Source organism: Gallus gallus, chromosome 4 (assembly GCF_016699485.2).
Source record: "Gallus gallus isolate bGalGal1 chromosome 4, bGalGal1.mat.broiler.GRCg7b, whole genome shotgun sequence".
Taxonomy (NCBI): Eukaryota; Metazoa; Chordata; class Aves; order Galliformes; family Phasianidae; genus Gallus; species Gallus gallus.
In genome coordinates this window covers 48,954,930-48,982,091 of record NC_052535.1, presented here as the reverse complement: position 1 = coordinate 48,982,091, position 27,162 = coordinate 48,954,930, and the positions used below count along the sequence as shown (strand labels likewise).

Here is a 27,162-nt window from a genome sequence, read left to right as displayed (position 1 = left end):
TTCTCTTCTGGAAGAGGAATAATGTCTTCTGTGTTTTAGTCTCTGGCCTGTGTGTGGAATTAATAAAACCTCATAAAAATGAGGGCTGCTCTGAAAGCACTGCCTCTTATTTTATGATGTTAGCCCACAATGTCAAAGGTGAATCTTGGTGGTACAGTAGCAGAATTGAACCTTCCCACCAATATTCCATTATGTGTTGTTGCTGTGTGACAGATGGCAGCAGAGGGGCAGTCTGACAGAATGGTGTCTGACATGGAAGTGTGTATGAAGCAAAGGGGTGGCATTGAGTTCCTCCATGTGGAAACAGTGGCACACGGTGACACTTGCTGAACATTGATGGGGACCAGCCAGTGGCTGTGAGTTCAGTGAAGAGAGACGTGGTGCACTTCAGCAGTGGTGACAGCATCAAAAGAAGCATGGTCAACAGGGTGAGGGAGGGTATCCTGCCATCTGTTCTGTGCTGGTGAGACCTCACCTGGAGTACTGCATCCAGATGTGGAGTTCTCAGTGCAGAAGAGGCACAGACCTGTTGGAGCACGTCCATAGGTGGGCCACAAAATTACTCCCAAGGACAGAAACACCTCCTGTATGAAGACAGGCGGAGAGAGCTGGGGCTGTTCAGCCTGGAGAAGAGGAGGCTCTGGGGCAACCTGAGAGCAGCCTTTCAGTGTTTAAAGGGGGTGGGGGCATTGGAAAGAAGGGAATAAACACTTTAGCAGGATCTGTTACAATAGGGCAAGGGGATATGGTTTCAAACTAGAAGAGAAGAGATTAAGACAGGATCTGAAGAGGAAGTTTTTTTTTACAGTAAGAGTGGTGAAGCACTGGCACAGGTTGCCCAGAGGTGGTGGATGCTGTGTCTCTGGAGATGCTCAAGGTCAGGCTGGACAGGGCTGTGAGCAAACTGATGTAGCTGTCATTGTCCCTGTTAACTGCAAGAGAGTTGGACCAGTTGGCCTTCAAGGGTTCCTCCCAACTCAAATGATTTTGTGATTATAGTATGTTTGTAAAACATAAGTTTTTCTTGAAAGATTGGCAAGACTATTGTAGAACTTTTACATGAGGTAATGGTACTCAGACTTTGATTATAATGCATCCCCTTACAACCCTAAGTGAATCTTCCAACTGTCATTTGAGCAGGTGAATGTAACTTCTCCTTACGGCAAAGTAAAACAAGGTAGGGGGTGAATGTCTATAATGTTACTGGTATTTGTGCACTGAAGTAAGAGTGAACAGCTTGTTTTAAATATTGTCATTTTTCTTTTTGCAAAGCAATTGAACAGCAATATGTTCTCTTACAGGGTTTGGAAGGAAAGATGTTGTCGAGCACTTGCTACAGACAGGAGCCAACGTTCATGCTCGTGATGACGGAGGGCTGATACCCCTTCACAATGCCTGCTCCTTTGGTCATGCTGAAGTGGTTAGTCTGTTACTGTGCCAAGGTGCAGACCCTAATGCTAGAGACAATTGGAACTACACTCCTTTGCACGAGGCTGCTATCAAGGGGAAGATAGATGTGTGTATTGGTAAGTCTCTGTCACTTATTGAAACTTCACCAGATATGTGTTTTGTGCCCTTAAAACTGTTAATATGCTGAATGTGAAATAGAAGACAGTGGGTTTTTTTTTAAACCATCATATAGGTATAGTGGTAATTCTTCAGGACTAACTCTTTCATGTTGTACAGTTCAACCTTTGCTGAACTTTCATCTGGCAAATGAATATAGAGCGGGTTTGTCAGGTCTCCTACTGCTAAATTAGGGTCTTCAGAACCTGAATGTGGAAGTCTCCCTGCACCCTGGTAATGTCTTTGCTTTTCAGGCTGCTCTGTATGTTGTCTTAGTGGTTAGAAAGATGGTTAACCTTTTATTCTGTACGATATGGAGAAATGTTTGTCCTTTGGAGCTTTCAAATATAAGTTAGGACCTCACTGCTTACAGTGGTTATATATCTTCAGTGTGTGCTGTAGCCTGGAGCAAAAGCAGTTTCAAATAAAATTGAACACTTCAATCATTTTAAATGTATCTAGACCATATAAAGGGCTTTTCAGTCAAGATGTCGTTAACTTTTGTGGTGTTTTTTCCCCTCAATGTATTTAGTATTACTTCCTTTTTTTTTTTTATGAATCAAAACCTCTATTTTTATTTTCATAAAATGGGTTAAGTTGGAAGGGAGCTTAAGGCCCATACTGTTCCAACCCCCTGCTGTGGATCAGGCTTCCCAGGGCCCCATTCATCCTGGCCTTGAACACCACCATGGATGGGGTATCACGGCTTCTCTTGGACAGATAGTGCCTCACCATCCTCTGAGTCGGTTTCTTTTTTGTATTGAGTTTGCTTACAATTTATATTAAGTGGGCCAGCTAGTTGGCATGATCCTGTTTCTCCTTAATGGCTTTATATATAATTTTTATATTAAGGTCTTCAGCCTTTATCTCAAAAGGCCCTCTGAAGGAACAGGGTATATGCAGGAATAATGAACAGTGACTACTTAGGGCATGAATACCAGGAATGAATACTTGAATAGCTTTGTGGAGTATGTTGTACAGTAATACTGTTTACACCTGAAGTGTAGACTGTTGCAATTGATATGAAGGAAGAAATTGGCCTGTTAAAATTACGTTCTTAGTATTCCTTTTTAAACAAGTGAGGTATGTTTTTTAAAAAGCCTTTAATTGAAGAATATCCTCTGGAAATCTCAGTGTAATGTGGAATTTATTACTGAACTTAAGTATCTGCCTGAAAAGCAGTAGACTCCATAGGAATTAATCATCTAGCCATATCTTTGTCTATCTCTCAGCACCTTCCAAATGATGCAGTGGGATAATTGTGCAATTTATTTTCTCACCTTTTTCTGTGCCACCTTAGTCTGCATCTGTTGTTTATCATTCACTAGCATAGAATACTGTTCCCTTGGCCTCTTTGCAGGTCAAAAAGGGATAAAGTGATAATTGAACAGAGTGCAGGGGTGTGGCATGTTCATGAATAGCAGTTCTTTGGAGGAAAACTTGAGGTACAGAAGCGGTGGGAGGACCAGCAGAGACTAGATGATGATTGCAGTAGGACTATGTAGAATATGCTTTTGACTAGCACTAGCCTTGTAAGAGTGTGTATATGTTTGTGCTAGAAGTACTATTAATGGTCAGCCTTACAAGCTGAGGTTAGACTGCTGCCACTTGAAAGCTTGTGTGGTAATGGGAAATGTCATAAACTGGTTAAAACTTGAAGTATGTGCAGAATTCTCTAGAATCCAAACTGGAAGAGAGCGAATGACAGCACTGTGGTTTCTTGTGCTTCTGGTACTGATTTAATATTAGACTCATAGAATCATTGAGGTTGGAAAAGACTCTTAAGATCACAAAGTCCAACTATCAACCTAACACTGTCAAGTCCGCTACTAAACCATGTCCCTACATGCTATATCTGCTGTCATAGGATAGTGGTTTTGTTTACTCACAGGGTAATTGGCAAATGAAGAACTTTGCAGCATTTCTCCAAACACTCTTTGCAAAGTGAGGTTAATGACCGTTCTGTAGGACAGGTAGGGGAGAAAGGATGATGCACTTCACCTAAAACTCTGTGCTGGGCTCTTAACAAGGATTCATGTGGCTCGCTTTTCTACGGTGATGTGTAGCAGATGCTCCGGGACTGTAGCTTGAGTGTACACTTATTTCTCATGGCGATCAACAGTTTAGGAACTTAGAAAAGCAGAGACTGAATCCAGGTGATGTTGCACAGCCACTGATAGGTAATTTTGGAGAGATGGATCTAGTAACTACTTAGTACTACCAGACTTTAGGCTTCAAAGGTGTTCTGTAGCAATGTAATGTTACAATTGAATTGTGTTACTGCTAAAAAACCAAAACTGCCTTAAAAAAAAAAAACAAAACTGATTGACATTTATTGCAAACCCTTTCAGACTTTTGTGAGAAATGAGGAACACTCATTTCTACTTGTCTGAGGAAAGAAAAACACATAAATCAAGAAAGATATGTGGAGGACGTTTCTTTTTCCAAGCTGAAAAATTTGGCCTTCATCCTGTTGAACAGTCTTGTATTTTTATCTTTTAATTTTTTTTAAGAATGAGGAGTTGGTGGCATTTGGGGGAAAGGGAGTCACACACCAAAAATACAACAGAACTATAAAAGCTTCTTAATATGGCTTTTAGGGTCCTTCAGTTGGAAGGGACCAATAAAGATACAGTCCAACTGCTTGAGAGCTCTTCAGGGCTAACCAGAAGCTGAAGCTTATTGTTGAGGGCATTATCTAAATACCTGTTGAGTTCTGAGCCCATACCAGTGTTTAACCACCCTCATAATTAAAATATTTTTTCCTCATATTTAATCCTTACCTCCTCTTGCATAGCTTTGTGCCAGTCTTGAACTATGAGGAGCCTTGAAACCTATGGATTGTGGGCAGCAAGTTGGTAGTGTCCTGCCACTGTTAATGTGTTGCAGCTTATGTATGGGTTTTAGACTTCCCCAGTTGTTTTTTTTCCTTTTTCCTAGAATTCAGGCATCAAGTAAAGGAGTCTCTTCCCTCATTTGTCTGCTGGGCACAAGGCAATCTATGGAGGACAATAAGCCACTTTACTTACTTTGTGATACTTCTTTACAAATAATGATTAAATTGAAGTCTGGTTACTTGCATCAAAGAGTACAGTACAGTAATGTCTGAAGTTTATAGTAATGTATTTGTCGGAAGTAAGGTCTTCTAATGTTAACTTTTAGCAAACAGGGAAGGAAGGTGGAAGAAAGGAAGAAGCAGTTTCATATTACACAGGTCAGGTAATGGAGCAGATGCTGCTCTGGCAGGCACTGACTGCTTGCTTTCAGGTGTCTGCTACCAGTTTATGACAGCTTTCTAAATATTGTGCAGGAATACTTAATTTTATGGGATTATACTTCAGATTACTGTAGGAATCTCTGCTTTTAGCTTCTCAGAGGAGCCATGAGGCCTTAATGCAGTTCATATGTGGTTTGAAAACAATAGATAAGTGTGTAGCTGTTAAGCTGTAGAAGTGGCCCGGTCTAGCAGAGCTCCTGGATCTCTTCCAAATCTAATGGAAAGCATGGATTAAAGTATGACTATAGAACATAAAGGGTTTTGCTTGTAGAATGTGTGGGCAGTTAAATACTTGTCATATAATAAACAATGGCAGCTGCCTCTTTAATGATTTGCTTTTTCCCCAGCATAAAGCAAGTTCAGAAAATGCATTTTGTGTGATTGAAGCCTACTGAAAATACTGAGTGCTTACCTCTTGTTCTGTTCTTTGCTTTAGTCTCGTATGCAGGTAATACTCACGATGACTGTAGATTCCTGTATTGCAGTAAATCCTTATTTTTCCATGCTTACACAAACACCATGTTTCTTGGATAATGCTGTTCCTTTCTGGGAAAGGCTGAGGTGTCTGATGTGAATCCTGCTGTTTGTGCTGCTGTGTATTCTTAATGGTTTGGTATGATACAATGTCTAAGCGGGCAGAGCAATTCCTTGGTCTCGAATAGGCAGTGTGCCCTTGTCTTTACTGTAATCGTTGAGTACTGAACTTCCATCCATTATTTAGGGTGAGGCTAGTCAGTTGTCTTTCCAGTGTCCTTAACATGAACAGTCACTGACCCTACAGTTACTGTATTGCTTTTTCTACTGCAAGTAGCAAAGCTTAAAAGATAGAATTTCAAATGATAAGAGAGGGAGCCAAGAGGAAGTGGCTGCAAAAATTTCTTTTTATTTTCTTGGTTGGAGTGATGTAAGGATGGTGCAACCTAAAAGAGGAATCCACTCAACTCATCTACATGGACAGTTCCTTGCAGTGGTATCTGCAATGGCTGTGATGTTTAGGTGATAGGCTGAGGGATTTTGACAGTGTAGAATATTTTCTTGTTGAAGACCTATTGCTAAAAAGAATAAAATGAGTACTGCCCTGTGTAGCAAGGCATGGTGGAAAGCTGCTCTGGGATTGGAATACAAATGGGTATAAACTCTCTATCCTTTAAGAACAGAAAGTGATGCAACTGTTTTATGTAATAACGTGGTCAAAGACAGTAGGAGGCAAAGGTTTCTAGGAGTGATATTTGTGGTACTGCTTGCTAGTGGCTTGTTCAGCATCTGTTTGAACTTGGTGTATTCTTAACTTCCTGAGGTTTGCTTCAGAAACAGTTTTTTTGAGAGCAGCTGAATCTTCTGGCCAGCTTGTAGCTTTAGCCATAACTTCGTGCACTGACCAGTTTAGTATCTCTAAGATTTCTTGTACTTTCACTTCTTAAATATTTGGTAACTACACTATGAACTAACGCTAATTGAACAAAATGAGACAGTGTGCAGGTTTTATGCAAAATATGCAGAAGTTGGGGCTTCTTGAGAAGAGTTTCAGCTCATAATATCAAAATGTTACTGTGTTTGGTGTCTAAGTATCATCCCCAAGTGAAATGTTGTTGAAAACTTCAGTGATATCTGTAAAGACATTGCAAGTTCTTAGCCTGTTTTTAACATACTTCTTTCTAGGTATCCTCTCCTGGCTGTTGTTAGAGACAGTACTCCTGCTCTAAAATCGACCTTTTGGTTCACATAGCGCAGTATTTTCAGTCAATTCACATGAAGTTCTTTGTTGTTCACTGTGCTTGGTACAAGTTGTTAGCTCAAGATACCTCCAGCACAAAGCTACTTCTTTTGAAGAAGGTTGAGGTAGAGCGTTGTGGTTACTCATAAAGCTGTTCTTGAAGGTTTCTTACACGTTATGCTTCTCTTTCAGTTCAGTGCTTGGTAGACTCTGAGGGTCAGGTCCTATTGGCATCACCCTTGATGGGGACTGTGGAAAAGGAAATACTCTTGAAGTAGGGTGGCTTATTTTTTTTTCCTCATGGACTTCACCTCACTGAAGGGTGGGTTTTGAGCTACTGCTAGGATTTATATCTATTAAATGCTAAAAAGAACTTGATTTTGTTTGTGCATGTACCCTTTTTGTTTAATATGATAGTAGTCCTATAGGACAGGTTCGAAGACATTTTTAAACCCAAGAAGCAGTGAGGAGGCTTTCAGTGTAACACACTGGGAGATAATGAATTCTGATAGCCACATAGCCAACTCCACATGTAGTGTATCACTTGACTTGCAAGGTCTTTTTTCCCCTCAAAACTTCACGTGAAAGAAGTGGTTAGCATATGCAGAAGGAGACTGAAATTAGTCTTTGTCTTAACTCTCCTCTGTTCTTTTTCCTCTTGTAATGCTGCTTGTTGGCCTGATTTGCCTTGGTGCTCTTGCTTTTCAAGGACACTGAAAGCAGGGTTCCCAATCTGTCAAGTGGGATATCAGGATTGCAGCTGACATTTATTTGAATAAAACTTGAAGAAGAAAGGTGAATTTGTTCAGAGAAGTGAAGTTGGGGCCAACCAATGAAGACTTGTCCTTAAAGTGGCTTTCAGCTTCGGATATAGATGAAAAAACCCCATCATTTACTCAGCCATTAGGGCAGCTGTTAAGGCTTTTAGCTTTTCATTAAGTATTATGCTAAAACAAACGCTTAGAAACTCCTTGCAAACAATTCTTCTGAAGCTATGTAAAGGAGCTTTAACTTTTTTGTGACATGCTGGGGATTCAGCTGTACCATCAAATAAACGTCCTAAATGTTTTCAAAGACTAATGTAGAAAAATATATTTTTAAAAAGCTCTTTTGGTTAAAGACTTTTCTGTGCCATATTATGTGCTTATTAACATAAGTGTTTCAAATGAGCACACCTGAATGTGGCTCCTAAACCCCATTGTGCAGTGAAACAAATTAAAATGTAGGAGAGTTCTCCTGAACGTGCATAAACAGTTTCTAAGTCTAAGGGTGACCAAGCTCTGGCACAGATTGCCTGGAGAGGTCATAGAATCTCCATCCTTGAGGATATTCAATAGATGCTTGGATGTGATCTTGTGCACTTTGCTCTGGGTGTCCCTGCTGGTGTAGGAGTTGGACTGTATGGACCCAGAGGTCCCTACCAATCTCACCGTTCTGATCCTGTGGAAAAGGAGTGCCTATGTGTGGGTGCAAGTAAGCTGGATTAAATAAATAAAAATAAATAAAAGACCGTAAGTGTATGATCTCGTGTTGCTTGGTTAGCTCAAAGATGTATTACCTTTAACATGGATCTCCTGGAACTCTATGCAGGTTCACCATTGTAATCCCAAGGCTTCCTTTGCACTACCCAACTTGAATGCTTCAGGGAAGATTTCTGGCCTGATGGGGCCATCTCTTACATGATGCAAAATATCAGAAACCAGAACAACAGTGATGCTAAGATTGGTGTCACTATTTAGAAGACAGTATTCTGCTTAATTTGGTTGGCTGAGGTGGAAAATTTTAACTTGTAAAGTGTTCAACCCAAAAAAGGAAATAAGAATATCTACTTCGTTAAGTCCGGGCAGAATCAAGGCTTTGAATGCTCAGCCCACGTGAACAGCAAATCTACCAGCTCTGGCTCATTCTCTCAGGGCAGAAGGATATTATCAGCCTGCTGTGCTGCCTACAGCCCTTAGAACTTTCTACTTGTTCTCTGTCTATGTGCATATTTAATCACTTGTAGGTAAAACTTGCATTCCAATGAGCAATTTTGTAGTGCTTCCTACGTACAGAAAACTAATCTGTGTTAATACATGCTTACTTACCAGGAGACTGTTGCGAGCATTCACAAAGGGAACCTTATAAAGACATCATCTTTTCCTGCTGGGGGAGCTCTAACTTGCAATTATGACTTTTTATTCTGGTTCACATCCCTTTTCTCCCACCTTACTTTGAAGTGCTCATATCAGATCAATCTAATCAATCAGTGTATTCTATTAAAAAAAAAAACCAAAAAACATCTTGTCTGTAGTGCAAGCAATCGCAGAACACACTGGAGTATTTTCTCATGCCTTGGGAGGTGAAGTTTATGGTATGCATACAGGCCAGGAGTTAAGAAACTGAAATGGCAGCATGGAGTTTAAAAGTAGTACTGGGGCAAAAAAAATTGAGAAGGTTGGGACAAACTGTCTTTATGGAAAATTAGAGCTTACATAAATACAGGACCAAGTCCTTTTCAAGTGATGCTTTTTTAATATTTTCAGTTTTGTCTAGATCCTTCCTTGTTCCTCACACCCCTCCCCCCAGAAAAACCAACCCCAAAACAAGCAGAAAAGTTAAATGAAAAAAGTATTTGGAGACCTTGTTCCTGTCAATCGTTGGTGCTCTTCTTGTTGCTGCCTTGGAGCCCACTGCTGTGGTGTATTTATCAAAGCTGGAAGTCTGACCTCTAGACATAGTTTACATCTTTGGTTTCTCTGGGCCTCTGCTCCATTTGGTAGCTGCAGGTTTGCTAATTGCATCCTGTTACCTTAGGAACTGATTCAATTTTTGCACCATATGCATACGTGAGAAGACTGCCTTTTGAAGAGCAGACCTTTGTCAAGAAAGGGAGGTGAGGTGTGATTAGCTCTTGTTCCTTATGGACTGGATGGTTGTTTTGGCCATGAAGAAAGAAGTATCTCTGCAAGGAGCCATGTTTTAATCTGTCTATTTGTTGATTCTCCTTGTGTATGTTAATGCTGACATCAGCTGCACCTATTGCTAATCTAGTGACAAGGTAATGGAAATGTGCAAGCAGATGTCATGGTTTCACACTGTCAATTGGTGAAGCTCCACCATATCTGTCTCTCTTATTCCTCTACCGTAAATAAATGATGGGGAAAATAAAAATTAAGGGTTGTGATAAGGACAGGGAGATCCTCTGACAAGTACTGTCATGGGAAAAACAGAGTTGGCATAGGGAGATTAATGTAATCTATTGCCTATTGCTAACAGACTAGAGCAGTGAGAACTAAAAGCAAAACAAACACCTTCCCTCCTATTCACTCTTCTGTGCCCTCCTCCTCAGCAGCACAAGGCAGTGGGGACTGTGATCAGTCTATAATGCTTCCTCTGCTTCATGGTCACTCTCAATATGAGGTACTGTACTTCCTTCATTAGAAAGCTTACTGTCACTTAAAATCGATCATGTAAGACCATGTGTCTTTATGTATTTTAAAGCTGCATTTCTCCAGGAACTGGCTTGCAGGATTAATTCTTGCAGTCTCCTGCTATCAGAACTCTTGTTTCTGTCCATTTTGTTGGGAAGTACTTTTCTACTTCTGCTTTCAGCTTTTTGTTTTGGTGTAGCAGTGCCTGATGTTGCTTTTGTAAGATTCTGCTCATCTGCTTTGTACTACTACAGCCTGCATATTTGTATCTTGCTCTCTCTGACCCCGACAAAGAGCAAAGCCAACAAGGTGATTCATTGGCTGTACAACCATTGTCTAGGGTACTGGCAAGGTGGGATGCCATGAGCAAGGGCAGAAAGGAAAGCAAACGGCTGCAAGTGCTTGGAGGCAGCATTGACCCACCAGGTCCTTGTCTGGTAATGCTGGATATGCTCTCTGTGGGAATTGTTGCTAACAGTGAAATGATTCCTTTCAACTCCTGTCACTGGCTATTGTTCTACTGTCCTTTCTTTTGCCAACTGAACTACATCACGTAATTGCAAAATGAACTGGACTGGGCAAGAGATCACTTTATCACTTTCCTAATATTTCTCTTCGCTAGGCCAAACATTTGCAGCCACTGAAGGGAGTGTGGGCAGCACAGGGCTGAGGATGGTTGCTGCCAACGTAGGCTACGTGGAACTGTAACCTGTGATAGTACTGTTTTGCAGGAGTCTGCTTTACAATTTTACACTGTAGAGAGGTGCGACAGGAGGTGGTGAAGGCTTTCCTGCCCTCCCGTCTTGGAGTGTTGTTTGTTCTTATCCTGCTAGAGATATACCTTTTTGCCCCTGCAGGTTGGTGTGGGCACCTTCCTTTTTCCCTCTGAAATCAAGCAGCGCTCTGCGCAGCCCATTTGTCCCAGGATGCTGAGACGAGCTGAATGTAAGTTCTCAGTTTAGCAAGTCTGTGTTTCAGAGCAGCTCTCAGCCTGGAGAAGTCCATTCCAGTTTGCCATCTGAGCAGCAAAACCCTGCAAAGCAGGTGTGCTAATGCAGGTCTTTGAAGTCTTCAGCAGTTAACTGTATACAAACTCCTTTGTTGCTGGAGATGCAGTCTTACACAGCTTTTTCTTATTCTCTTACCTGCACCCGTGATGACTTGTATTATATTTCTCTGCGAATTCCCTTGGAGGTTTAATTGTTCACCATAACTTAATTCTTCCTTTTTGCTTCTTCTGTGTATTTTTTTTGTTTGCCCTTTTGTTCCCTACCAAATGCACTCCTATTCTGTCCCTGAACTGATACCTGCTTTGCATCTTCTCTTAGCAAGAAAACTACCAGCAGTACTCCCAGATATGCCCAGTTGTCTCCTTTGCTGTACCCTGACATCTAAGTAAATCCTTAAGCACTCATATTGCTTTCTGCTCCATAATTCTCTCTTGATTCAACCTCGATGGCTTTTATTACACAGGGATGTTCAGGAGCATAGGACTGCTTTACTTTTTCCTGTTCCTCTCAGATAAGCTGGCAGTGGTGTTCCAAGCTTGTGGGAATAGATAGATCAAGTGGACACTTGTAGCGCTTACCTTTCAAGCTGTATGTAGCCTCTGTAGTGATATTGCCTGTCATGTTTTCACCTTGTAGTTCTGATGGCTAGTGAATAGTTGCATTTTTATCATGCAGCCAAGGCTGGAATTGCTCGCTGAAGTAGAAGCTGAGCAGTGATGCAGCTGTGGGGGCGGATATTGTAGTAGGATTAACCTTTATGTCCAACTTTATGAAGCTAAGGATGGGATGTTACGGCTTTTGTTTTGTATTAGGTCACTTTGCAATGACACTCATGTATCTGCTAACTTAGCAAAACAGGGTTATTAGGTCTGAATCACAGAAGTGTAATTTCTAGGCAAGAAATTCACGTTCTTGTAACATGAGAAGTTTTGATTTATGTATAGAAGTAGTTGGGGGAGACATTTAGCCTTGGTTGTAAAAAATTAATACATAAAAATTGATATTTTTAGAACTTGGTTATAGGTGAGGACATTACATTTCCTATTGTGTATAACTGGGAAACGTGACCTGTATGGGACTAGTGCTGACATCTTCATGTTCCTGGGACCTAAGATGAATAAAAAGCTGAGCAACTTGGAGGTATCCTTTTTTTTTAGGGTGGTAGACAAATGCGCATATACTGTGAGACTAAAGGAGGGTTTTTTCTTAAGGCATTTATTTTCTCTGTACCTTGATACTTTGGGAGTAAGTAGATAAAGCTACTGTAGTTTAGTTTAGAAAGGACCTTTAGAGGTGTTTTTCAGAAAGTCAAGTTGAAAAGGGAGAAGATGAATGTTAGAGCTAGGGTAGATGGAAGAGACTGTGAGAACAGCACTGTGGGTCAAAGTGGTACAGTGGGAGGGAAGAGACAGTATGAAGCAGGACTGGGGTTTTGTTTGGCAGAAGTATGAGGAGCTGAAGACTCTGGCAATGCAGCTAAAAACACTAGGCAGTTTTAAGGGCAGATGCTTCTGGAAGGTCTGCCTGTTCTTGTCTTTTTCATTCCCAACAGTCACACAGTTTGGATGTGCCTTCTTTTGTACTTACGTGCATCTGACTAGAAATAAAATGTGAACTTTTACATCAGCGTTCCAGTGGGTACACTCAAGGAATTTTGTGGATGCTGGCCCTGGACAACTGTAACAGAAATATTCTGATCTTTGATCGTGCCTGCCATTGGATTTTTTTTCCCATCATATTCCCATTCTATTTGTGTCCCTGCCTTCAGTAAGGCATGTTTTCCTTTGGTGCACTTTTAGCTAGGGCAGTATGAAGGAGGAAGGGCTATCTGATTAAGTAATGTCTTGTGTTTTGACAAGCTCCCTTTTTTCTTTTCCTTCCTCTTGTGAGGCTCACTTCTCCCTTGTTGCTGTATAGTTAACAGTGGAAACTTTCGCTGTACTTTCCTGGTGAAAATGTGAAGGTTGAAATGGCCTAGAAATGGAAATGTTTGTTCTTGGTGGACTTACTGTTTAAGACCCAAATGAGGTAGTGTCAGTTAGCTTCACAGTTCAAAATAGCTGTGCCAGGAGGCTGGGGGCCAAGTGTGTAATTTTAGGATTCATCGTGCTGGAGCAAGTTGGCAGTATCTGAAATAATTTGTGGTTGTAGTTCATGATCTGTGCAATACTGAAAGTATTTTCTTTTTTAGATGGGAAGGCTCTGTCCCTTGTCTGTAGTACTGACTGGGAATAACAGTGTAATTAAAGCATTTCAGGTGGTACTGGAAATCAAGAAAACTATTGTAGCAGTTTTAATGAGGATAAGAATAGATTGTGCAACACCTTTGTACAGAATTATGTTCTACAGTTAGGCTTACAGAGCTTTGATATCAATGTATAACATGAAGATTCGGTGAATTGAGCAGCTTCTTTACGCTGCATGATATGGTTTATAGAAAAGGCGATGATAGCCAAGTACTATTGTTCGATTACTAAAGGCTCTGCATGCAGTGCAGAAAAACAACAAACCCTGGTGTCTTCTCTGTCCAAGGGAAATAAAGCAGCGTATCAAAACCTGCTCATTAACAAAGTTCTGGGAGTGAATTTGTGTACACGCAATCCAAATGCTTGCCTGGTAACAGCAAGCTCTTGATTCAAACTATTGCCACTTTTCCTTTTAATGCTACTCAGAAAACATCCTCTAAAAGCAGTGTGCAATATTTGAAGTCCAAAATAGCTACAGTTGGCTAGAATGGCTTGTTCTGTTGTGTTTCATTATAAAGGGAATATTTTTCTCAAACAGGAGATCTATCTTGACGCTTTTTATACAGTGCCAGTGCATTGAAAAGGAAATTTAGAAACACACTGTGTCCAGGTCTCAAATACTCTGTGCTTAGAAAAGACTTCATTGGGCTAAAGTGCTAAAGGTTTTCTGTGAGCAGGAGAACATTCAATTAAAAGCCACCTGTGGTTTGCCAAGTGTAAAAGTACAGCTGTTACGCCAATAGGCTGAACATCAAATGCTGCATTTCTTTTGTTAATTCATCTTGATGACAATATTGCTCACTTGGATATCTTCTTGTGAGATTATGCGCTGAGGAAGCATGGAAACGGTAAAATCAAATAGGATAAGAATAATACTGCTTTTGATCCACGTTTGCTTTTTGTATTAATCTGTATTTTAATTCAGTCCTTATTTATGTAACTGATTTTTTTGAGATGCTGTTTCATTCATTATGTAGATCTGTCTGTAGAATTGAATAAGGAAGCTGTTCATAGGACAGGACCCTTGGCTGGTAGAGAGGCTAGAAGGGTTATGACCAATGGGAAAACTGACTACAGGAACAGAAGTATAAGTCTCATGGTTACTGCAAAGGAGTTGTGACAATTTCTTTTTCTGAACTCAGTTTGGCCCTTTCAAGTGCTTGTTCCACAGATAGTCAGGGGTTTTGTAGGCATCCAGCTTGAGCACATTTAGTCAATTTTTAATGTATGTGTTTAGATTTTTTTTAAAAGCATTAAAAACCTGACGTGAAAATTGTATGTTGTTAAGCCATACCAAAGCTCTCTGGAGTTCATTAGCATGACCAGACACTTTAAGTATACTGCATAATTCTTGGCCATTTGGGCCAAGAGAGTAGCTGAAGGAGCAGCAAGTTGTTATCTTTCTGTGCCAGGAGAAGTAGCAGGAAGGTATTCTTTGTTGGCTTGCACAAGACAAAGGAATTGATAGACTTGCAACTCTGCTTGTTTTAGCGTCTGGCTCAAGAAATTGTAGATTCCCTTAACCTTGTTACCTCTCATTTTGAGATTGTCATTCTTGTACCTTAACCTGCCTCAGCTTTGCTTTGTATGCCAATTCAAACCTCCAGACTCCGATCAAATCTCAGATGTTCCTCTCTGAAAAGCCTGATGTTCCAACCTTACTGCTGTGGGCAGGGTTGCTTGGGTCCCCATCCAACCTGGCCTTGAACACGTCTGGGGATGGGTCATCCACAGCTTCTTTGGGCAACCTGTGCAGTGCCTCACCATCCTCTGAGTACAGAGTTTACTTTTAATATCTGATTTAAATTGCTCCTGTTAAATTAAAACCATTCGCCCTTGTCCTGTCACTATCTGCCCGTGTAAAAAGTCAGTCTCCCCCATATGTATAAGCTCTCTTGAGGTACTGGAAGGCCTCAATGAGTTTTCCCTGAAGCCTTCTCTGTTCCAGGTTAAATGAGCTGAGCCTACCTCCCTCAGCCTGCCTTTGTAGGGGAGATACTCCAGCCCTCTGATCATCTTTGTGGCCATCCTCTGGACGCAGTCCAACAGCTCCACATCCCTACTATACTGGGTGCCCCAAATCTGGACACAGTGCCCCATATGGGACTCACAAGGGCAGAGTAGAGGGAATCAGTCACCTCCTTTGGCCTGTTGTTACCTCTCCTTTGATGCAGCCCAGGTTACTGTTGGCCTTCTGGGCTGCAAGCACACGTAGCTGGCCAGCTTTTTGTTTACCAGTGTCTCAAAGTATTTCTCCCTACAGCTGCTCTTAATCTATTCATTACCCAGCCTGTATTTGCGTCTGGGATTGCCGTGACGCAGGTGCAGGACCTTGCCCTTGGCCATGTTGAACTTCAAGCTTCTCAAGGGTGCATCTCTTGAGCCTGTCCAGGATCCCTCTGGATGGCATCCCTTTCCCTCCAGTGTGTTGACTGTACTACTCGGCTCGGTGTCATTCACAAACTTGCTGAGGATGCTCTGTCCCAGTCACTGACAGATATGTTAAATAAACCTGGTCCCAATCCAGACCCCTGAGGAACACCACTAGTCTCCACCTGGGTGTTAAGCCATTTACCACAACTTTTAAATGTGGCCATCCAGCTAATTCCTTATCCACAGAATGATTCTTCTGTCACATCCATGTCTTTCCATTTTAGAGACAGTGACATCATTTGGGACAGTGGCATATGCTTTGCACAAGTCCAGGTAGATGACATCAGTTGCTTTCCCCTTATCCACCGACGCTGTAACCCTGTCATGGAAGAGCACCAAATCTGTCAGGCTCTATTTAGCCTTAGTAAAGCCGTGTTGGCTGTCACCAGTCACCTCTCAGCTTTCCACGTGCATGATTTCCAGGAGGATCTGCTCCATGACCTTGCTGGTCACAGAAGTAAGACTGCAGGAACTTCACTGTACTGCCACAACTTCTCACGTGTGATGGAGGGGGGCTCAGCAACAACTTGTTCAGTTATTTTTCTCCCATAGCTCTTTGTTCCACACTCTTTTCCACACGAATTCGCCCATCTTCTCATCCAGGCATGCTGTATCATCATTTTGGGTCTCTCTCTTCCCTTGATGTGTTTTGGGACAAATAACTTTCTTCACCTCAGGACCCAAGGGAATAGAGACAGATACTTACCTGTACTTACCTTACTTACCTTCTCTGTTGTCTGTATTTAAGAAAGCCTGGAAAAGGTCCTGTTCACCGCCTCCTGCTGGAGTGCTTGACTGACTTGTGACACTGGCAGGGAGTCATTTCTGCCTGTAGGATTTCTAAAGGTGTGGTAACGTGTGGCACAGATGGCATCTTCAGAAAACATGGGTACCAGGTGTTAACAAGGCTCTTTCAGCATGTCCTTGCTGAACTTGTTCATTTTTGTGTCTTCCTCTTGATGTGGCAGATTTGAACAACAAAAAAAACCAACAACAACAAACAAACAAAACACAGCCCTCCTAGTAAAAGCCCAATCTGCCTATTTTGATCTTCTTTCACAACCATGAAGGAATCACAGCTTCTTGGTGAAGCATAAAACAAGTCAATTTACTTCATTAAAGAACCACAGTTTTGCAGAAATTCAGCCTAAGGCAAGTATCTAGCATAGGGCCCATTAAACTGAAATACCTGGCATTTGGCAGTGCTGTAGGCATTTAAAGCTGGGATTGTGTAAGAAGAGAGGTTTGAATAAAGACAATACTGCCAGTTTAGATTTTAATTTAAAAATAAGTTCATTTCTGGTTAAAATTGTGCATGCAGTATAATTCTCTTGCTTTTGTTCTGGATTTCTTTGTCGCTTTCATTTTTTTGGATGAGCTTTGGTAGGTGGTTATTCACTCTATTAATACCTTCATAGGCATACAGTTGCATGTTGCACTCTTGAGTTTTTTAACCTAACTGGATTTTTGTGTGATGTAGGTTTAGTGCATGCACAGGGGAAGCAATGAGAATAATAGCCTCTAAATATATGGGCTGCAGGTACCAAGACGCGTCTTACCTTATTTACTATGCTTCTTGAGGGCAAGCTGCTATGCTGTGGTTAAGATATTGCACCTAAGTGGTGAGCCCTTAAAAGGCTGGAGCATTGCTGCTGTACGGAGGCACGGTTGCCTTTGGATATTGAGCAGAAAAAGGAACAGGAGTGGTAACAAGCAGCAGTAGCGGCGGTGAAGGCGGGAGCCGGTTTCGCAGTTAGCAGATCTACCAGTGTGAGTCAGGGAATGCACAGCTTCCCGGCTGACAGGAGGGATCCAGACCTGAGCACTGCGAGAGATTCAGGGTTCATGTTTATCAGGAAGAGTCATGTGATCTTACTACATCTTAACTTGCCAACTTAGCCTTACTCTGAAGGAGATTCTTTGCTGCAGTGCTTGGGGGGTGGGGGGAAGGGAGAAAAAGGAAAGAAAAAAAAAAAGGGGGGAAATAAAATTGTGCAATGTGTGTTTATGCCTACATCATGCCGAGGAGACACTTAACTGTAAATAATCCGTGTATCCCTGAGGTAAGATACTGTTTCTGCTTTCCCTGCACAGTGCTGCTGCAGCACGGAGCTGATCCAAACATTCGGAACACCGATGGGAAATCTGCGCTGGATCTGGCAGACCCCTCAGCAAAAGCTGTACTCACAGGTAAGATGCTTACATCCATCCTCAGCGGTGTTCCCTCTGGTTCATTTTGTGTGTGCAAGCTCAGCATCTTAAAAGCCTTCTGCCTTTTTGGATGATCTGTTGTGTTAGATAATTTTGAAACCGTGCCTTTTACCAGATTTCATTTTGTTGTAACTGTCATTAATTTGCTGTGCTGCTAAAGGTTTGCTGATTCTACTTATGCTAAAACTGTAATAGTCTGTCATAACATCGTTCCTTATTCACTGCGTTTGTGTTACTTTTTGAGGTTGCTACCCAATGTGAGACTTGAATAGGAGCCCCCAGCCTATAGAAAATAATAATAACCAGGTCAGTTGTTTGGAGACCTTCAGTGTTGAGCAAGCAAGGACAATTGTATAACTATAAAAGTACCTGTGATCTGAAAGACAACCTGCTACTGACTGCAGAGACTAACAGTTACCTTGTATTTTGCTGCAGATGCACATGCTACCTCATTTTTCTTCCTCTTCATTAGTCATTTTTGATAGAATTCTGTCACCCATCAATTTCTTCTCTTTTTGGGGACTGCTAGCTGTCAAATAGTGTTCTTCATGAAAATATTATACAAGTACAACTTTGTACACAGCTTTTTTTATAAATTGATTGTTGCAGCATACTAGGAAGCATTAACATTTTAATTTAGTAGCCTGTCAAATAAATATGGAGAAATACATGCTCCTCTGTGCCCATTTTGACAGGTAGGGAATAATGTTTAAAACAAAGTAATCCTTGATTTAAAAATGTGTACAATGAGATTTATAGAAAAGGATTCAGCAGCTGAGCTGCACTTACAGAAATAGCTGTTTTTGTACCTTTATTTCCCCTATCTCTCTCTTTTTTTTTTTTTGACAGCATAATTTATAGGTTATGTGCTATCCGACACCCAAATTCTTTCTTCAGATGATGTTCCTTTCACTTTGTCAGGAACATTTCTTCATCTTCTCTTTCCAGCGCGCACTGACTGCTATACATAATTATCTAAAGCTCTGCAGTGGTTTGAGAGTGCTTTTGGAACAATGCACTTTAAATACATATGGTTTAGTTTAATTACTCAGTGTCAAATTTGAACACATTCCTGCAGCATTAATTCCTACGCTAGCTGTATTAAGCAGGTTAATGTAATTTTTTGCTGTTAGTAGTGCAGTTGTACAGATGTTGAGGGCGGAAAGGGCATCTGGGAGTCAATGTAACTAAACAGTGTAATGGTTGTTTAACACCTTGTTGTGGGAGCTTGGTATGTGTACAGTTTGGGGTGTCCTGCCTTTGATCTGTCCTCAGACTGCTCAGAGAGAACTTGAGGGCATAGCAAAAGATGCAGGGTCCATGATGATGGCTTCACATGACTTGTCCGTTGACTTCTCTAGGCGCTGGATCAGTGCCTTGTGCTTTAGGCATAGCAGAGGGCAAGGTGTCATTGCAGCCCAGTGAGATGGGTTAAAGCAGCCCTCTACATGAATGCAGCATCCGTACCCCTGGCACTTGTGTATTGGCACCCACTAACCAAGCTTCTGAAATGAATGGTTGCAGCCAGGTTGTGCATATCAATACATGCACGCAAATCCAATTCTGCCGCTCTTTAGATATTCAGTGTTAATAAGGTGAGGTAAATTTGGGTGTTCTTATTTTTCCAGGTAAGAAAGTCCATTTTTGGTTTTATCAGCTTTGTCCTCAAGGTGGCTCTTGACTATGCTGGGCTCTGTCTGTGTTGTGCACCTTAGCCTCCAGTCTGTAAACAGTTTGATTCCTGCTTTAGCTGCTGCATGCTTCCAGTACACTGAAGAAACTGATTTTTGGATGCCATTCAAATGGAAACTTTCTATTAAGTGCTTAATTCTTCTGGATGCTGCCCTTCTTTCTAGTATCCCTGTTAGGCTGCTACTTTCTCATTCATTTTCCATATGTTATCATCTTTATGTCTGTCTTCATCTCTCTGGAAGAAGGAGGCTTAAGGGATTTCTTAGGCTGTATGTGGCTTGGGATAATCTTTAGCTACAGCAATGCTTTGTAATTAGGTGCATCAAGACTTTAAAGGTATTACTGGATTAAGAATCAGGAGGATGTTAACTTAATTTCCAGTATTTAGTGTTGAACGGTGGGATTTTTAGAGCTTTTAAAGTGGAGTGCTTCTGAAAGCATGATCTGTAGTTGTTACTGCGTGTCTTTAAACAGTATGTGTGTCAGGGCTGTTCTTAAGATGCTATTTTTAGTGCCTTTTCTATCAAGTCTCTGACCTTAATAGACTTTTCCACACTGCTGCTCTATCGATTGTGGGAGAGCAGGGTTTCTTTTATCACTTTTTTGATCAAATTCATGCATTGATGTTAATCACTTTGTGAATGAAGTATGATAATAGGCTGCGTTTGACTTGCAGCTTAGAAATAAAGTGAAAGTTTGTTGGTAACTGATAAAATCTTTTTTTCAGAGTTCTGCATGGGTTTTAAAAGGGATGCTCCCTGTGCATAAAGAACATTTCTAGGTGTTCTGGCAGCAGGTGCTGAATCCACAGTGGTGCATTCTTTTCTGTGTCTCAGCCTAGAAGAATGTATGGTATCTTTTTCTCCCAATTTACAGAAAGGATATATAACGCACTGGTTTCTGGGATGACTTCCAGCCATTTTCTTAGTCTGTTCTCTTAAAATATATTGAAAAGGTTATGCAACGCAAAGGGTAGGCTAACGTTTAGATGGAAATGGACTTAAATTTATTTTCCATCAAATTCATTGTAATTTACAATAACCACCTAGTTGCAGCTTCTTAAAAAAATGTACAGAGATGATGAGCCTACATTTTAGTACTTAGGCAGGAAAGCAGTCTTTTTTCCCCTCCTGCAGAGTAAGCACCATTTGTGTGAGCCAAGCACTTCGTGACTTAGAGAGCAGGGAGTTTTTTTACTTCCCTAGCTTCCCTTACTGCTCCTGAATTGGGTTATCAGAAAGAGATTGTAAGCATCTTTTTCTCTAGGCTAAAGCGCTAGTACAGGCTCTAAAAATATCTCATCTGATAAACAGGGCCATTACTTCAGATTAATATCCTAGTTAATTTTTGTTCATTTGGAATGTGCGGTTTCTGAGCTGGGGACTCATCTTTGTGGCTGTGCCTGGCACTGTGGGACTCCCATCCAGAAGAGGGCCTTTGGGAGCTATTGCAGTTCAAGTCCTATTAGTCTTCATTATTCTCTTCAACTGCTTATTGGCTCTTTAAACATTGATATCCCTTTATATCTTTCCTGTGCAGTTTATGAAGAGCCAGCAATATTGTTAATGAGAATGATTTAGTTTGAATGTTCACATATTGATGCTTTTTTTTGCCACCTCCCCATATTGTCTGCTGTCTTGAACTGCCTTCTGTATGTGAACGGTTGTTTCTGTACTTGAGCTGTTAGCAGGAGCTGAGGATGCTTAGGCTGGATAACATATTCTTGACTGTTCCATGTCACTGTTTTGCAGGGTTGGCTTTGGTTGGCTTAAAACATTCTATTCTTGAAAGAGGTCCAAATGGAGAAAGCTTAACCGATGCCTTTCCAGATTGAGGAAAGATTTTTTGGGAAGGGAGGAAATAATGTCTTGTTTGTTAATAGAAGCAATTTTTGAAGTTGAACAAGACTCTGATCTTCCTACTTGCTGTGGAAAAGTCTTTTATAAACAAAGTAATCAGGTGCTATTAAGCTTTTTCTCACTCAGGTTTTTTGGATGTGAAGGACAGCTTGAGTGAAAGCACAGTCAAGGTTATCAGAAGTGTTAATGAGGATTCATGTTTCTATCTCTTTGTCATGTCAGCTTTTTAATTGAAGTGGGGAGCATAGTCCATTTATTGAAATATATTTGCAGATTTTTTTTGAAGTGAGCTGCCTGCCAGGAAGGGGAAAATCTGATGTTTCGCTGCAAAAACTTTATGGAACATTACAGAACAGAAAATGGATGTTAGGCACAACTCATTAATTTTAGAATTATTGGGATGAGAAGAGGATTATAGTTTTTGTGTGTGCGGCTTTTATTGTTTCACAGTCTTAAATCCCCTCATCTTTCCTTCTGATCTGATAATATTTCTTTTCAGGTGCACTTAATGATCCAGAAGGTCTTCTGTACTAGATGGGTATTAGCATTTCCTTTTGATTCCATTAGAATAATCTTTTCACCTGCAAACTTCCTCCCCTTTTCCTTTTATTGGGCTAATTCTTGCACGTTGTGTCCTCCAGAATCAAATCATTTGGACTATGTGTACCTTCTGCCTTTAAAAAATCAGCATCCTAAGCAGCACTTGAAAGAAGAGGAACATTTGTAAAGGGAAGGAGGACAGATATTGCTTCAATGGTTTGAGCTCTTCATTTTTCTAAAATTGTCATATCTTCTAACAAGTGACCAGGGTCTGCAGCCTTAAAGACAAGTGTGAGAAATCCAGCAGGTGAGGAGTATCCTTGCCTTCTGATGAGCTGTCGGCTTACATCTTAAAGCAAACAGTATTAAACAAGTACTGGAAAAGGGCTTTGCACTTGAATAAGTCAGTAATTATTTGTTTAGCATTCAGGTAGGTTTGCTGTCTTTGTTTTTACCAGGAAAGAAAGAGGCCATTTGCACAAATTCACTGCTACAGGTATGATATGATGCCTGTTCATTTGGAGTCCTTCACAATAGTTTGTTTACTTTCTGGAGGTTTATTAGAACCATTGACCTGCCTTCAGGAATGCAGGTGCATAGCTCATCCAGTCTTCAGAATGATGTGAGCAAAATATACTTGTGGCACCTATGTAACATGAAGTCTGTCATAGAAACAACCCTCACCTGTAAGTTACAACTAGGAGGATGTGTATATCCTTGAATTAATGCACAATCCCCTATTTTTAGAGAATATTATAATTGTGACTATCTTGTTATATTTGAAAGCATAAAGTTCTTTAGTTTCAGTTCCCTCTTTCCTCTTTGAAGGAATTACAGAGCTTAGGAGGAAACCATTTTCCTTTCTCTGTTCTAACGTCACCATGTTTCAGTTAGGAAGAGAGGAATGAACGTTTCTTTTTAGCTGCTAGGTGGTATTCCATGTACTTGTTTCCTCTGCAAGAAGAGCAGTTCTTGTTTTGTACTGTCTACGTGTTTTACTTCAGTGAAAATGACGTTTCACATGTGTTAGTATCTCTTATCAGTGATTCTTTCTCCACTTTCCAGCACTAAATTTATCTTCCAGGATGATATATCTAGATATGAGCATTATGTTCTGGCATGACATCCATTTGAATTCTGTAGTGATGATTCAATAGTGTTAGTGGCATTTTCTGTTCCAGGCTTTATTCAGTAGAAGTTAGTTATGAATTCAGAGGTAATAAAAAAAAAACAAAGGATTTCATGAAACCTCTGGAATTCTAAGTTTCTCTTAAGTTTATGGATTAGATTTCCCATGAATATAACTCCTGATTATATTATACATGTAGTGTTTATTGGCTTTATGTCCTGATGCTCATTTGTTCAGTACTATTGCTCATTCCTTGAGTTTGTCTTAAGTCTTTCTAATTGGTAATTCAGTCACTTAAATGTTTCCTTCCACGTTGTAGATCATTTAACACCAGTTCCAATGTGTTTTATGACAAAACAAACAAGTAACTCCAGCTTTTAATCATGCTTTGAAGCACCTGGTCCTTAGAAGTACTTCCCATTCCATGACTATGTAATTTCCCTAATTTCGGATTGGAGGACTTTGCTCAAGGATTTATGTGAGCCAATGTGTATGTTCTGATGCCTAAATTTTCTGTTTCCATGCCTTAATATGCTTGGATTTCTTCTTAGTGTAACTGTATCTCTGGATGATATTTTTGTAGAGTTTAGTTTTAGAATTCTGACAGCCTCTCCTTTCTTTCTCTTTGTTCCCTATTTTAGAGGTGAGCACTATCATCCTCATTTTGTGTTTCAGCTCAGTTGTGTGTCTCGAAATGACTTCTTTGGGATGTGGCTATCTGCTTGGATCAGGCAACTTGTTCTTTTCCTGTTCTTGATTTAGGTAAGAAGTTGAAAGTCTGTGGAGGCTGTAGGTGGTCAGATCCGAGGCATTGTGTGATTCAGGATTGGTGTTTTGATGAAAAACATAGCTTTGATTTGCACCATTCCCTTTCCCAGATTTTTTCAGCCTTTCAGCTTTATTTTAACCATGATGTTCATGTAGATCCATTTTAATAAGTGGTCTTTGAGTGGAGTCACACTCTTGGCTTGTTCCTTTGGAAAATTAATTCTTTTCAAGTGTTCACAAAGCACCTCAGTACAGTCTTTTAGTGCTCTGATTCTCAACTCTGCTCTTTGCGTAGGGTTTTGGATGGTCTGCAAGCTTTCAGAAATCTGATGTACGCTTATTTATGTAATCTGTAATACCCAGTAAAACTTACACTCAAAATAAACTTCTCTTCCTTAAATCTGCTATCAAATGGACAGAATAACAAATAAGATTTCTCTGACTTGTAAATAAGAGCCTCAAATGTATTTTCCATGCCCTAGGGAAGATGATGGCAGAAATGTGTAAGAAGCATTTCTATTTCTGTAGTGCATCAGAGCACTTGTCTTGTTTGTTTCTTTGCCTCGAGCAGTGACCAATCTTCTCCTTTAAAGAAGAAAAAAGACTAAATGTTGATTGTATAATTTTATTTGTTCAGTTTAAGTTACTTTTTGTTCATTTTGAGTCTGGTTATTTTTTTTTTTAATGTAGTCAATGCTGTGAATTTCTGCTTATTAGCAACAACTTCTGGCAATCCTGCAGCCACGTACCGTTTTGGTCTTAACTACATTTTTCCCACTATCCATGGGTGGCCTTTTCACACTGCATGCTATTCTGCATGGGACAGTACGCCAAGGTGGAGTGCTACTGGTTGAGTGGGTGAAGGTGGTGGTGTGATAGAACTTTTAATTTGTTTGGTTCTGTTCATGAGTAGGAAAGCCATGCTGCAATTCTGACTATTTCAATGGATTTTCTTTTTGTGCTGTCTTTGATTACTTTAAGCAAGCATGAAACTTTCCTGATATTTTTTTCTTTAGCTAGCTGGATTATTCCTACAAACAAAAGCTGCTGTTGCTTTCATTTTTTTTTGTGCTGTAACTTCAGCAGCAGTACAGTGTTTGTGCTGTTTTCTTCTAAAGTGAAGCCACGTTAAACTTGTGAAAGAGCTGAAGACTCATAACCAAAACCTTGGGAGTCTGTGTGTGTAAAATATTTAAGACGTTTGTTCCAAGCTAGATGGATGAATCTGAAGGAATATTTATGTTGTGAAAGAGAAATATTCTGACTAGGAAGTGAAAGAGGCATCTGATTTTACCTTTTTATGTACTTATTAGGATACAGACTTTGCTTATAGGACTGCTGACTGTTACCCACTGCCTCATTCATGATAAGGATGCCTTTGCTCTGGGGAGGAATCAAACTTGCACAGTAAAGCAGAATGTTGTCTGCCTCCTGCTTCATTTGCTGCAGAAGTAGAAAGCAACAGGGAATGGTGCAAGATGGGAAGAAAAGGGTTGCACGTATGGTTAAAGCAGCTAAATATTTACTTTGGAAACCTACAGGACGGTCCTACATGCTGTTGTTAGCATCACTGACTGGTCCACGTGGTTCTTGTTTCTTCCTCCTGACTTCTAATCTTGGTTGTCATATAAACTCCTTATCCAGAGTCTGTGATCTCCTCAGCTTCTGTGTCCAGCTTGCATCCCTTTCTCTTCTCTCCCCTCACCCGCATATTCCCAGTTCTCAGTGTTATTTCCATTCTTCTGATCTTGAACTGGCAAAATAACAGCTTTAAGAGTCTTTAATAAATGTGCGGATACTAAAATAATACTGCACAGAAACTGCAGAGCTACAACTGAGATTGGAGAGCCACAACTAAGCAACCTCCCTCTTGTGTGCTGTGAGCTTTCCCAAGAGCTGTTTGAATTTGGAAAACAACGCAAATTTAGGAATTACTTTGTGTAAATGGGTTTGTTTCTTCTAAAACTTCTTACTTAGCTAGTGGCTGTGGCTTGAAAGGTCCTATTGGAATAATCTGAGTAAGAAGCATAGTTCTGATATACTATCTGCAGTCCGATGGTCAGTGGCAGTCCGCTGATAAGAGGCTTTGTTAAGCTCAAAAATGTCAGTGACGAGGTGCTCCTGCTCTGCATGGCTGGCCAGGCATCGGGCTGTGCTCACAGGTATGTTTGGACAGGGCACCTAGCTTGGTCAGAATCATTTTTCTTTTCATTTTACTACAGGTGGTAGAAACAAAATCAAGGACAAGAGTTTGAGAAGTAGTTAACAACACTCTTAAATTTAAAGGGATTTGGGCTCCTGAGTTATGTTTTTGTTAATATAAAAGGTCAAATGCTTTTAGGGCAAAGTATCGAAAGGAGAAATAAAATTGCCTTTTAACTTCCTTTGTTTTCTTATGAGGCATTAAAATGTCTGAAAGAATTTCTTTTCAAACTTAGTTTAAAATGTTTTCACCTACTCATTGTGACTTTTTTTCTTTGAAAACTGTTACAGAAACTCTCAAGTTAACATAATTGGCTTATATCAGACAGCTTATACTTAAGTCTGTGACAATCTCCTTTGAGTTTATCTGCAGTTCTTTGAACCTTCAGCGCTCCAAGTTTTATTCTGCCCTTTTGCTGATGCTGTCGTTCTCCTTGCAGGGATTGAAATACAGCATACACATCCATCTCTGATACCCCATTTCACTCTAGGATGCTGGGTCGTAAATGGAATGGAATGCGTGCTGGGCTCTGCCGTGGCATTTGCTGCTTCTAACAGTTCTTAGGTGCCTTTATATTTATGCAGTAAATAAAGCAGGTGTCCAGCAGTAAGATTTAGTTTGTTGTGCAGTCCTCATTGATATGCTGAACACTGGCTATCCTTTGCAGAGAGCAAGTCAGGGATCCTATGGGCAGGAAAGTGGTATGATCATAGCAGAATGCATGTACGTGCAAACAGAATGTGTATGGGAATAGAGGGTAATGGGTTTTAATGTAAGTATACCCCAACCAATACGATCATTTACTTCAGACTTCCTTCAACATTCTTCTTTATTCCTGACTATAATTTGAGTGGCTCTTTTATCCTTCTTTTTTCCCTGACCAGTCTAATCCAAGAGGCAGTTTTCAGAAACCTCCATCTTAGATAGGTGGGGCTGGATTTTTCAAGTTGACCGTGCTGGGCATTTCTTCTAACTTGGCATGACCCAGGTGTTCTGTCATGGCTTGAGTCTCTAATCAGAAATATCTACATATTAGTTTCTTCTCAAAGCTCAAAGAGGTTTTGTATTTTCTTAAAGCAGAGAGCATGATGTGTGAGTTTT

General features: G+C 40.5%; 1 protein-coding gene across 3 annotated transcripts in view; it reads left to right on the top strand.

Moving 5' to 3' along the window:
- TNKS (tankyrase) overlaps positions 1-27,162 on the top strand; it is a 113,211-nt gene that overhangs the window by 10,117 nt on the left and 75,932 nt on the right. For all 3 annotated transcript variants that reach the window (XM_046939853.1, XM_046939854.1, NM_204340.2), the window contains 2 exons: positions 1,302-1,526; positions 17,754-17,849. In XM_046939853.1, coding sequence (XP_046795809.1) covers positions 1,302-1,526; positions 17,754-17,849 — 321 coding nt within the window. The remainder of the gene's footprint in view (positions 1-1,301; positions 1,527-17,753; positions 17,850-27,162) is intronic.